Source organism: Moschus berezovskii, chromosome 8 (genome assembly GCF_049115385.1).
Source record: "Moschus berezovskii isolate FMDL1 chromosome 8, NW_MosBer_1.0, whole genome shotgun sequence".
NCBI lineage: Eukaryota > Metazoa > Chordata > Mammalia > Artiodactyla > Moschidae > Moschus > Moschus berezovskii.
The window spans coordinates 67,720,901-67,734,535 of NC_142467.1; the positions used below are offsets into that span (position 1 = coordinate 67,720,901).

The following is a 13,635-nucleotide window of genomic DNA, read 5'->3' on the forward strand; positions in this document are numbered from 1 at the left end:
TTTGGTATAAATTTTTCATTGCTATATAACATATGTACAGAAAAGTACACAAAGTAGGTGTTATAGGTGAAAGAATTTTCATTCACCTTATGAGCAATCTCACATAATTAATACCCAAATCAAGAAATATAACATCACTAGTGCCCTAAAGTCATCCTTACAACCCCTCACCCCACCACCATCCCATTTCTGTCTTATAACTCCTTAAGTATGGATTAGCTCAAACATTCCTATCTTTATTTCCAGCTCTACCACTAGCCCTTGGCAGGCATTTTACCTTTCTGAACCTTGAACTAAATTAAGTTTCTTTATCAATGCACATCATCAGCTGTTTCCTTGGATGTTTGGGTATAGCATGAGTCAAAGAGAAATATTTCATAAATTCTTTTGTTTTTCCCTATTTCTTGCCATTTGCTTACTAGTTTATCACGTTTCAGTATATTTGAATAAAAGTGTTTTCAGTATCAATCTGGTTCTTTTTCTGTTATATACTAGATTCTCTGATTTTCTTTTTATATGTTTAATGGCTTAATTAACAATGTCAAATTTAGATTAAAGCATGTTGTCAGATGTGTTCAATAAGTTGAACTAATTGCCTTTTTTAATTGCCTTTTTTTAAAAAACTATAAAGTTATGCTTGATTTGCGTGTGTGCATGTTCAGTTGCTTCAGTAATGTCCAATTCTTTGTGACCCTATGGACTATAACCCTCTAGGCTCCTCTGTCCATAGAATTTTCCTGGCAAGAATGCTGCAGTGGGTTGCCATGCCTTCCTCCAGAGGATCTTCCAGACCCAGGGATCCAACCCAAACTGAATCTGATGACTTTAATGTAACTGTAGTGGCCACAAATGTTTCTCTCATATTTGATTTGGCTTTGAATTTCATTGGAAGTAAGCTTTCCTGATGGCTTAGTGGTAAAGAATCTGCCTGCAGTGCAGCAGATGCAGGTTTGATCCCTGGGTCAGGAAGATCCCCTGGAGAAGGGAATGGCTACCCACTCCAGGAAAATTCCGTGGACAGACGGGCTGCGGTCCATGGAGTTACAAAGAGTTGGACACAATTGAGTGACTAACACATTCACACTTTCTAACAATTTCATTGGAAGTATTACTATAATTTAAAGGCTTATATTGTGTAGAATAGCTATAATAATATGTATTACAGCACCAGTGATCATTGTTGGCTTCATAGTATGATGTTGAAAGTATGTTAGATTTTTTTCTCACGAAATACAAATTAACAGCAAATCCTTGGTTTACTCTTACAACATTTAGTGTTTGTAGAAACCATTTGTGAGATCTATAAGTAGCCATTTATTCAGAGCTTTTAAGATTGTCCAATGAAGGGCAGTTAGACTGACATAATTTATGAGTATAACACAATACTTTGGGATTAAAGACATTTTGAAAAGAACAGGAGTTTGGTCCAGAATCTTTGACTCATACTACCATTTTATTTTGTTGTATGGTGTGTAGTATGTAAATATCCAGTGAATAGGATTTGATTTCTGACCTTGATGTTGTCAATAAATTGCTGTACATTTACCTCTCAGACTGATTTTCATATAATCTAAAGTCCTTACTGATTCAAACCAACCACAGAATAAATACTGGTGGTTCAGGGTCTTCTGTTTGTTTTTCAGTCTTGATTTCCTTTATATGTAATCAGTCAACTTTTTTCTTTCACATATATGAATGTGAAAGAGTCCTAAAGTTTGTAGACATCTTGGATCTTATTATTCAAAAATAATTTTTGAAACTCAGTATACACTTTTGACCTCAAAAGTTGGAGAACTTGATGGTCACAATTAATAGCCAAAATTTAAAAATTTGTCACTGGATTTTCCATGCTTAATTTGTTGTTGACTTTTATTAACTTGATGTGTCCCAGTAACAGAAGGAATTATTAATTAAAAAAGACAATTAAGTATATATAGTGTGTTTCATTCAGCTTTTTACTTCTGCTTTTAACTATAACATTGAATTGTAAGGAATATGTTGTTTTCCTTGACTGCCAAAAGTATGAGTATTGGCTAATCTCCTGATTTGGAACTTAATTATGTAAAGGCATAATTACTTTTCCTGCTCTTCAAAATGTTTTCACTACTGTTCTAGTATATTTATTAGTGAATTTGGATTTTTAAAAGATCTCCTATAGTCTGTTGTATATATATTTCTCAGTGTCCTCTAGAATATTATTATTTTAATGTGAAGGTTTTTCACTTACAGTGCATTTTCTTTTTCACCATAAAAAAATATGTATTTGGAGTTTGCTTTGAGATCTTAACCTTAACATATGAGATGAGACCTCCTTTTGAAAAGTCCCTTTCCATTTAAAGTTTATGAAGTTAGTTTGGAAGCATCTTTTATTTCTAGTTATGCTTATTTTATAGTTTTATTTTACTTTTTCTTTGTAGACTAGCAAAGAAGATAAGCTGTCAAGTCGTATTCAGAGTATGCTTGGAAACTACGATGAAATGAAGGATTTCATAGGAGACAGATCTATACCAAAGCTTGTTGCAATTCCCAAGCCTACAGTACCGCCGACAGCAGATGAAAAATCTAACCCAAATTTCTTTGAACAGAGACATGGGAGCTCTCATCAGAGTAGCAAATGGACTCCAGTAGGACCTGCACCCAGCACTTCTCAGTCTCAGAAACGGTCCTCAGGCTTACAGAGTGGACACAGTAGCCAGCGGGCCAGTGCAGGTGCCAGTGGTGGCACTAATAGTAGTGGCCAGAGACATGACCGTGACTCATACAGCAGTGGTGGGAGCAGTAGCCGAAAAAAAGGCCAGCATGGATCAGAACACTCCAAATCACGCTCTTCCAGCCCTGGAAAACCCCAGGCTGTTTCTTCATTAAGCTCCAGTCATTCCAGGTCTCATGGGAATGATCACCATAGCAAAGAACATCAGCGTTCCAAATCACCTCGGGACCCTGATGCAAACTGGGATTCTCCCTCCCGTGTACCTTTTTCAAGTGGGCAGCACTCAAATCAGTCTTTCCCACCTTCATTGATGTCAAAGTCCAGCTCAATGCTACAGAAACCCACTGCCTATGTGCGGCCCATGGATGGACAGGAGTCCATGGAACCAAAGCTGTCTTCTGAACACTACAGCAGCCAGTCTCATGGCAACAGCATGACTGAACTGAAGCCCAGCAGTAAAGCACATCTCACCAAGTTGAAAATACCTTCCCAACCATTGGATGTAAGTCACACATTGAAAGCTTTTTAACATTGTAACTGTATGAAGCAGTTTACACTGAAATTATGATTGAACTTGAACTCTTTGTCTTAACAGTAAGGAATGTAAAAGTTCAAGGAAAAATTTGTGATTGACTCCCAAGTGAATCCATAGAGCTCTTAGATACTTGAGTAGTAGAAAAAAGGTCATTTGTTGTTTTCAAATATTAAAATGACTAGTCAGTTATAGAATTAAAACATGATCTCTCAATACCTTAGGTTTCCTCATTTTGATTTTATGGGATAATACATTTTGTTTCGTTTTTTAAAAAATTACTTCTCATTGCAATACTCATCGATAAGATGTGGGCATGGTTCATTGTGGTAAATGTTGAAACTTTTTTGGTTGCATGGAGACGGTAATGTTTTATGATTTGGATGCCATAATCCTTTTCTCTGGGTATACTTAAAGGTTTGCGGCCACTGCTCCAGGGATAGCGGTGGGTTGAAATTTAACGTATTTGGAACTATGTACCAAAACATTCTATTCAGAACAGTGAGCATTCTTTGTGAAATAGCTGAAATTTTATCCTTTACTCTAGTTTTTGCAATAAAAATTTTTTTAAGCTATATCAGTAGCTGAAAATTACAGCTCATAGCTAAAAACAGTGGAGGAAGGGATGGGGGATAGGTAAAATGATGTTTTGAGGACATTTAAAAATCTTTCTTGTGGCCTTGGGAAACGCATTCTTCCTGACATTTGTCATCTAATTAATTCTCTCAAGAGAACAGTAAAGTGGTGATTTGTTCTTTCTTTACACATTATAATGTGATCCTTAGAGCTAGACTTCACCATAACTCAGTTGTTGTTTGTGCTTCAGAAGAAATTTAACCTTCCTGATTTAAGAAATATTATGTAAAATGTACATTGTGTTCCAGACAGCTAATCTTTCAATAATACTGGTTTTACTCTGTTTGTTAGTTTATGTAAAATGATGATCTCAGTATCATAGTATATTTTGTATATAAATTGACTTTTAAGCTTTAACATCTTGTTCAGCTGAAAAAACTACATTTTAAAAGTTATTTCTAATCCAAATATAAGCAAGATAAGATTTCTAGAAAAACTTTTTTTAAAATTTCCAATCATGTACAGTTTGGTGGTAAAATTTTTTAGTACTTGAAATTTTGTATTTAAGGAAATTAGTCCAAAGATTCTAATTAGCGTTCTGGCTTTGAGTAGTGGGATACCAAATATATCTTTAATGTTACTTTTATTTCTAATAATGTTAATCTGTACAACAAATGATAAAAACCTAATAAGAAATGACTTCAGACCTAATATGTGTTTCTTTTCCTCTTTTTTTAGGCATCTGCTTCTGGGGATGTGAGTTGTGTGGATGAAATTCTTAAAGTAAGTTTTTGGTTTTTTTTTTTAAATAGTTCGTCTCTTTAATTATAATGCTCTGCTACCCTCTTACCCTCCTCCCCCCTGTATTTCACAAAGTATCTGAAGCTGCAGCAGACTGATTACATGTATAACCTGATTGTGTCCATCAAAAATAACTGGCTCTTTTCTGTTTATATTCGTACTTAAGTTCTGAACTACTTGGTTTGTTTACTATTTGCCCTCAAAAAGCTGGGGGTTTTGTTTGTAAGTAAAAACAAATTCTGGTCTTAACAGTTTGCTTTGAAAAGAGGAAGAAGCCAAATATATCTATACCTTCTTAGGTTTATCAGTTAATAATTTGAAATGCTTAAAATCTCAGTAGTTATCAAACCATTGTGTTGAAAATAGCTTGCTTTGCAGTTCATCTGTATATACTGATGAGATATACATAAAAATTCTTCTCTGAATACTACACATTTTGAGTGTTTGATGGAATATGTTTAAACTTGACACATGACTAAAGAGTACATTCTTCTGTTGGGAAAAGAAAATGTCTGTTGGAAAAAGAACCTGTTTTTGGCTCAATGGACAAAAACCATCAGTCACATATTATTTGTACTTCTTGTGTACACCTGAATTTTTGTGTCTGTACTTGTATTTGACTGTATGTACTTTAAATTTTTTTTTATTTATTTTTGACTGCGCTGGGTCTTCGTTGCTTTGCACAGGCTTTCTGTAGTTGTGGCAAGTGGAAGCTACTCTTTGATTTGTTGCATGGGCTTATTTTGTTGCAGAGCACAGGTTCTAGAGCACGTGGGCTTCAGTAGTTGCAGCTCTAGAGTGCAGGCTCAGTAGTTGTGGCACATGGGCTTAGTTGCTGCGAGGGATGTGGGACCTTCCCGGATCAGAATTAAACCTTTGTCCCCTGCATTTTGGCCGGCGGACTCTTATCCACTGCACCACCAGGGAAGTCCCCTTCACTGTGTATAGTTTAGAAAGGTTGCTTGCATTGACTGCTGCTGCTTATTTTGTCCTTCTTTTCTTTTGTTGTTTTTCAGCCGCTAAGTTGTGTTCAACTCTGAGACCCCATGGACTGCAGCACACCAGGCTTCCCTGTCCATCCTTTAGCCTACTAAAATCTCTTTTACCTCTGCCGTTCTCCTGAACTTGTTTCTCCAAGGTCATTACCTCCCATGCCATTAGAGGCTTCATTTGAGTTCTCTACTCTTTCTGCTGTTTTAAAGAATTTTTATTTTTTCCTTCTGGAAACACCAGTTTTTTCTTCCTTGATTGTTACGTTGTTTTTATTTTCTACACACCTTTTCTTGTCTCGAATTCTCAACATTCCAAAGTTGCCCTTTGGGAAAGCTTGTGTCTTCTCTTATCTCTTAAATTTGAGTTCATTTTTTAAGCCAGTGCGCCTCTCTCTTTCTTCTTTGATAAAATTTTCCTCCATCCTTTGGGCTTTAGCTGTTAGACAGCTATCCAAATCTTTCTCTCCTGTCTTGGCCTCCTTTGGGTTTTGGTTTGTTTCTTCATTGCTTCTTAGGTGGGTCTCTGTTTGGGTTTCTCCCTGCCTCTTCAGATATGTCTGAAGCCATATTTATCAGACTTAACTTCTATTAGTAGTATCCCTGTTCTTCCTGGCTAATTGTAGAATCCTAATTATCTTTCACTTTTTCCTCTCATGTTCTGTTTAACCACAAAATTACATGCAAGACTTTGAAAATTTCTTGAAAATGTTTGTTCCTTTGTTTCCATTTCTGCCACTTTGAGCTTTAGTAATTGTATATACAGTCCTCACTCTGACTTTCTGTCTGGAGTCTCCCTGCTCATCTGTCTTCTGTATAGCTGCCATATTCTTTGCTTTAATCCTTTGTCTTCATAATTTCCTTCTAAGAAGTTTTCAGGCTCTCTAAGGCCCCTAAAAAGAATAGTGTGCAAATTTAACATTTTAAATGTTAGTCTGTATACAGACCAGTTTCAACCTCTCCCACTACAGATTGACCACTTTTCCCAAACCGCTTTCCCTAAGCCATACCCTTTCGTATTCTTTCATCTCTGTAAACTTTCATAGAATGTGTTTCTCCTTCCTCTTCAGTTATTTACAGATTCTGTTTTTTCTTAGAATCCCACTAAAATCCTTTTCCCCCCATGTCAGATTATCAGACCACAATGATGACTCATTGCTTTCATTTTTCAGTTGCCATGTATGTAAAAAGTCTAAGGGAGCATATATCTTTACTCTTAAATCCTCAGAAATGCATGACATGTTAATACCTGGAAGAAGTCTTAAGATTTTCTTGTATTTAATTATTTCTATGATATTACTGACCATTTATCATATTGAGTGAAAATCTCTCAGTGGTGTCCAACTCTTTGCGACCCCATGAACTATACAGTCCACAGAATTCTCCAGGCCAGAATACCAGAGTGGGTAACCTTTCCCTTCTCCAGGGATCTTCCCAACCCAGGGATCAAACCCAGGTCTCCCGCATTGCAGTCAGATTCTTTACCAGTTGAGCCACAAGGAAAGCCATTTATTATATATTTTATGTATCTGTATGACTTGACACATGGCCTTGGGTGTAATAGATGCTCAGTCATTTGACAGTAGGGAGTTAAACAGATTTTTTATCGAGAGGATTTCGGTGTTTAACGTGTAAAGTGCCAACATTGAAAACCTGGGGCATATAAGTTTCTGTTTCTTTTCCCTTCCCTATGTGCGGCATATAAGGAAGCTCAGGTTCACATTGCCTTTGTGTTTTCTTTATACTTATAGTCATATTTTTTTTTCTGGGAACCTCATCACAAACTTAAAGGAAATAAAAAGCTTCTTTTACTCTAAAAGTAATATACTTATTGTAAGAAATGATTTATTAATTCAGAGTTTACTGTGTACCTGCTGTGTGTCAAGCACCAGGGATATAGTGGTGATAACAGTGTTAGTGTCACACCCTTTGAGCTGACATTTTCGAGCACAATGTAGGAAATAATCAACTATATACAATTACTTCAGAAAGTGAAATACTATTAAAGACATAAAGCATTGTAAGAGGATAAAGAGCAAGCTGAGTGCAGGTGACTATTTCAAGAGATTTGAGTGGTAGAAGCTGTATCAAGTGTTCTCATCTCTTCTTCCTTCAGCCATTCTGTTCAAAGGTTAACTGTCTCTGAGAGATTTTTCCGTAAATCAGTATTTATGAGGACATACACTGATGTGTATTTGGCATTTAGCAGTAACTGGGGGTATCATTTCATTTCAGAAGATAACTTTCTCATATTTCTGTTTGCTTGGTGTGCCATTGTGTGAGTGTCTGGTAATTTAATTAATCCTATGTTGTTGGTGTTTAGGTTGTTCTCATTTTTTTAGTGTGAATCCCTTGAACATGTATCTTTACATAACTGTGTGGGTATAGCTATAGAATAAATTCCTAAAGGTTATACCACCATTAATTCATTGTATTTTCTCAATCTACTTGATGGCTGGCTTTGAACTACGTGCCAGAGATAAAATACTTCTTCTTTATTCTGGGTCTGTTACCTCTCTGTTCCCTGCATCTCTAACATATACATTGTGATTGTATCCAAACTTCAACTTGGACATACTTGGCATATGATTAGACAGAAGGCATTGAATGAAATCACACATGTAGTCATACTTGTCTGTCTTCCTCTATGTGTGCATTTGAAACCTTTCTTCTGATTTTCTCCACTTGACCAAAATGTCAGATCAGTGAATGGACTCTGCAGAGAGACTACCCAGGATCAAATTCTGTGTCCTTTACTAACTAAGTATATGACCTTGAGTAAATAACTTAATCTCTATGCTTCAGTTTTATCCTACGTAGAGTCAGGATAATAATGGTATCTACCTCATAATGTCATTATGACTACTAGCTGAGTACCAGACGTAAAATAGCACAGTATCTGGCCCATTAAAGGTACACAGTAAAAGCTGGCTTCTTTTCTTATTGTTATCCCCCTTTCCCACTCCTGTAGCAAGCTCTTCCTTAGTAGCATTTTACTGTGTGCCCTGTATTTGGTTACAGGCTGATTTCTATTACTATTCACAGGTCTTATCACCTTAACTCTAACCTCCTTGAAGTCAGAGTGTAAACTGTCTTCCTGTTACCTACCCCATAGTGCCTTGCACACATTGTGCTTAATTAATATTTATTGATTAAATATGTACACCTCTGGAGGAGCAGTCACAAAACCAGCATTTATAAGACAGATCTGGTTTTTAGCTGTGTGATTTTTATCCTTGACCTGCTTGAAAACAAACTGTAATAATTACATTTCAGGAGATGACGCATTCATGGCCTCCCCCTCTAACGGCTATTCATACACCATGCAAAACAGAACCTTCCAAATTTCCTTTTCCAACTAAGGTAAGTAAAAAAAAATGTGTCTTTATACTGTAAGAAAACTCTAAATGGCTTGACTAAAATCATGTGAATTCAGAATTATCTTGCCATTCCCATTTTAGTGGGAGATAGATAATAAGTGAATGAATAGGTAACTTCAGATAGTGATAATTACTATGAAGAAAATAAAACTAGACCGTAGAATTGAGATTGACTTAGATTGAGAGAAACTTGGAAAATCTTTGAAAGCAATTTATGATAGAGACCTAGAGGTCATCACTGCTTGTTGTGAACTATTATGATGTTCTCAGCCACAGATGGTAAGGGTTTCCCAAGCTGTTTGTATGAGGAACTCGTTTCCAGAGGATGCAACAACCATACTTACAGCCTGTGGTAACAGTTCTTCAGACAATAATTCCAAGCTCATCTAAAATCAACAGATTTGTTTTTTTAAACATTAATTTATAGTTATACCAATAATGCAGGAAGGACCCCTAATAATAGCCTTCTCTATATTCTGCCTCCTCCATCTTACCAGGGCTACTTCATGCATACGTTTCCAAGTCTTTTCAAATGCATTTATATGTACATATATGGAATCATTACATATAAACATTTTCTCATTTAATTTCTATATAGATATATTATTCTGTATTTTTTAATCAGTCAGCAATAGATCTTAGATACTTTTTCATGTTATTATATGAAATATATTATGTATAGAGGTATTCAGTTCTTTTAATTGTATCCATTTTATATCTTAATTTAAATTTATTTAGCCATTTCTCTTTGATATTTATCTTGTTGCCAGGTTTTCATTTCTATAAACATTGTTATAGTGGATAACTTTTATTCATGCCTTCTTGTGTGCATATGAGTTTCTTTTGTGTAAAAAGCAAGAAATAAAATTGTTGAATATTGAAAGTATAGTATATAGTTAATATATACTCTCAAATTCCCTCTGTGGTAATTGTGCTAGTCAGTACCTGCACTTGTATTTCCTTTTATTCCTTACATGTACACTGCTATTTGTTATTTTAAGCACCAATCTTTTGAGTAGGAAATAGAATACTATTCTGGGGAGGTTCATCATCTTTATAGAGTTGTCATCCATTTAATGTCTATGTGGATTAATTGGCCTGTTTCTTCTGCCCTTTGGGCTATACCTTTTGCCTAATAAGTTTTAGGAAAATTTCTGTTTTTGTTTAGGTTGTTTTGTTTGAATTCTGGATTTGAATAATTTATTCCACATACTGCAAATGTTTCTCCCACTTAGTGCCCATTTAAGTTTTATGGTCTAAAAGATTTTGTTTAATGAATAAATTTATCTTTCTCTTGTATAAAGCTTTTGCTCTTTAATGTCTTGTTAAAGAAGGTTTTTCCATCTCCAGGATCATAAACATAACTTCTCATTTTTCTTTTAATGTGAGTGCAGTTTTATTTCCTTTTGTTTATATTTAGCTCCATTTATTTTTGTGAGTGATAATGAGGTAGAGAGAAAACTCTGCATGTATGAGTGTCATACCATTCTTTTACTTTTTAAAGCAGCTATGTTTACACATTAAAAATGCACATATAATGTACAGCCTGAGTTTTGATAGACATATGCACCTTTGTAAGCACCATGTTAGTTAAGAATTAGAACATTTCCTTCAACCCACAAAGTTCCCTTAAGTTCCTTTCCAGTCCACCTCACCCCACCACTGGCCCCACACAATTGCTATCTGTTCTATGTCACTATAGGTAAGTTTTGCTTTCTCTTGAATTTCATATAAATGTAATCCATACAATGTATTTTTGGCATACATATTTGCATTCTTCTGCTCAGTATATACTTTTGAAATTCTTCCATGTTCTTGAATGTATCAGTAATGTTTTTCTTTATATTCATAGTTCATTTTTATTTCCATTGTGTAAAAATACCAAAATTTATTTATTCATTCACCTGTTGATAAACATTGAGTTGTTCCTAGATTTGACCTATTGAGTATTTATAAACATTGACTAACAATTCTTTGTGTGAACTTGTATTTTCTTTTCTTACGGGTATACTGAGTCATACAGAAAAAAGTAGAATTTCTGGATTATGTATCAAGTGCGTGCTAAATTGGTTGTACCACCCTCCTATCTTATCCACTCCCATTTCCCAACCGTGTATAATAGTTTCATTTGTTTTCAGTTCAGTCGCTTAGTCATGTCCGACTGTTTGCGACCCCATGGACTGCAGCACACCAGGCTTCCCTGTCCATCACCAACTCCCGGAGCTTACTCAAACTCATGTCCATCGAGTCAGTGATGCCATCCAACCATCTCATCCTCTGTCGTCCCCTTCTCCCACCTTCGATCTTTCCCATCATCAGTGTCTTTTCTAAAGTGAGTCAGTTCTTTGTATCGGTGGCCAAAGTGTTGGAGTTTCAGCTTCAGCATCAGTCCTTCCAATGAATATTCAGGACTGATTTCATTTGTTTTACATCCTACATTTGGTATTGTTATTCTTTTTAGTTTCAACCATTTTACTGGGCATTAGCAGTATCTGATACTGGTTTTAATTTGTATTTCCCTGTTGTCTAATGACACTAAACCTCTTCATGAGCTTATTGGCCATTCTTCTTTTTGAAATATTAGTTCAGATTTTTTACCGTTGCCCGGGGTGGGGGGAATGATGCCAGCATTGAGTGGGTGATGTTTATAGGTTTCTTTTTTCTTTTTTTTCTAATAATATCTTTGGTTTGATATCAGGATAGTGCTGGCTTCTTAAAAGGAGCAAGGAAATGTTCCCTTCATCTCTATTTTCTGAAATAGTTTGTGAAATATTAACATTAATTCTTCCTTGTATGTTTAATATAACTCAACAGTGAAGCTACCTGTACCCCTAGTATTCTCTACTGGAAGATTTTAAATTAAAAATTAAATTTATTATTTCTTTATTAAATGTAAAGCTATTCAAATTTTCTATTTCTTATGTCAGTTTTGGTAGTTTTTTTCTTTTCAGTCAGATTTATTGGCCCAGTGTCATTAATAAGCTATACTTATTCTTTAATGTCTGTAGGATCTATAGTGAAGTTCTCTTTCCCCTGCTACTGGTTATTTGTAGTTTCTCTTTATGTTTTCCTTGATCTGTCTAGCTAGTCGTTTATCAGTTTTATTGTCAGTTCAAGAACCATCCTTTAGCTTTTTCAGTTTTCTGTTTCTTTGATTTTTGTTTTTATTGTGATTATTTTCTTCTTTCTGCCTATTTTGGGTTTCACTTGCTTTTCTTCTGATTTATGAATTTGGAAGCTTAGATCATAAATTATAAACATTTCTTGTTTTAAGTGTTTAAAACTATCAGTTTCCCTCTAAGCCCTTTTTTAAAATGTTTCTCACAAATTGTGATATATTGTGTTTTTATTATCATTCAGTGCAAAATATTTCCCTAATTTCTTCTGTGACTTCTTAGAGCCATGGGTTATTTAGAAGCATGTAGTTTTATTTTCAAGTAAGTATTTGAGGATTTTCCAGGGTGGAAATGTCAACTCACTGTGGTATTCTTGCCTAGGAAATTTCATGACAGAGGAGTCTGATGGGCTAGAGTCCAAAGTGATTCAGTTTTATATACATTCATTTTCATATTCTTTTCCATATGGTTTATCATGGGATATTGAATATAGTTCCCTATGCTATACAGTAGGACCTTGTTGTTTATCCATTCTGTTTATAATAGCTTGTATCTGCTAATCCCAAACTCCCAGTCCATCCCTCTCCTGCCCCCTCCCCCTTGGCAACCACAATGCTGTTCTTTATGTCTGTGATTTGGTTCCTGTTTCATAGATAAGTTGACTTGTGTCGTGTTTTAGGTTTCACATGTAAGTGATATCGTATAGCATTTGACAGTGTATTCTTTTTTAAATTTTTATTCATTTGACTGCATCTGGTCTTAGTTGTGGCAGGTGGGACCTTTGTTTCAACATGTAGTGCTTGGTCTCTCTTAATTGTGGTGGGAGTGGGGGGCTCAGTAGTTGCAGCACATGGGCTTAGTTGGCTTAGTTGCCATGCAGCATGAGGGATCTTAGTTCCCTGACCAGGGATCGAACCCATGTCCACTGCTTTGCAAGGGGGATTCTGAACCTCTGGACCACCAGGGAAATTTTGACAATGTATTCTTTATTGGTGACATTTTTAGTTACAAAGATGAGGGCAAGAGAAGGTTGCAGTGGGCTAAAAAGGTATTAGAGGCAGTGATTACATAAACAGATTTTATTTTGAGGCACTGTCTGTAGAAGAGAGCAGAGAAATGTGGTGGCGCCAAAAAAGGGTATGATGATATTGCTTGGGGAGTATTTTTTATAAGATGAGGGCATTTTATCATATTTATATGCTGATGAAAGTGATCTTGTTAAAAAGGAAAAGCAAGTGATAAGTGGGAAAGAAAGAAGGTAATCTTAGGAAATCTTCACAAGAGGAATTGAAATTTGTGCCCAAGTAGAGAATATTTGCCTTGGAGCACAATTAGAACTTCCCAGCTGGCTTAGTGGGTAAAAAATCCACCTGCAATTCAGGAGATTCCTGAGTCAGGATGATGCCCTGGAGGGCAGCATGGCAACCGACTGCAATATTCTGGCATGGAAAATCCCATGGGCAGAAGAGCCTGGTGGGCTATATAGTGTCCATATGGTTGCAAAGAGTTGGACACAACTGAAGTGCCTGAG

General features: G+C 35.7%; 1 protein-coding gene across 3 annotated transcripts in view; it reads left to right on the top strand.

Annotated features, from left to right (window-relative positions):
• The window catches only part of AFF4 (ALF transcription elongation factor 4), an 83,455-nt gene that overhangs the window by 29,220 nt on the left and 40,600 nt on the right, over window positions 1–13,635 (top strand). For 2 of the 3 annotated variants that reach the window (XM_055431313.2, XM_055431312.2), the window contains 3 exons: window positions 2,418–3,212; window positions 4,557–4,601; window positions 8,885–8,971. In XM_055431313.2, coding sequence (XP_055287288.1) covers window positions 2,418–3,212; window positions 4,557–4,601; window positions 8,885–8,971 — 927 coding nt within the window. The remainder of the gene's footprint in view (window positions 1–2,417; window positions 3,213–4,556; window positions 4,602–8,884; window positions 8,972–13,635) is intronic. The other variant, XM_055431314.2, reaches the window with a different exon arrangement.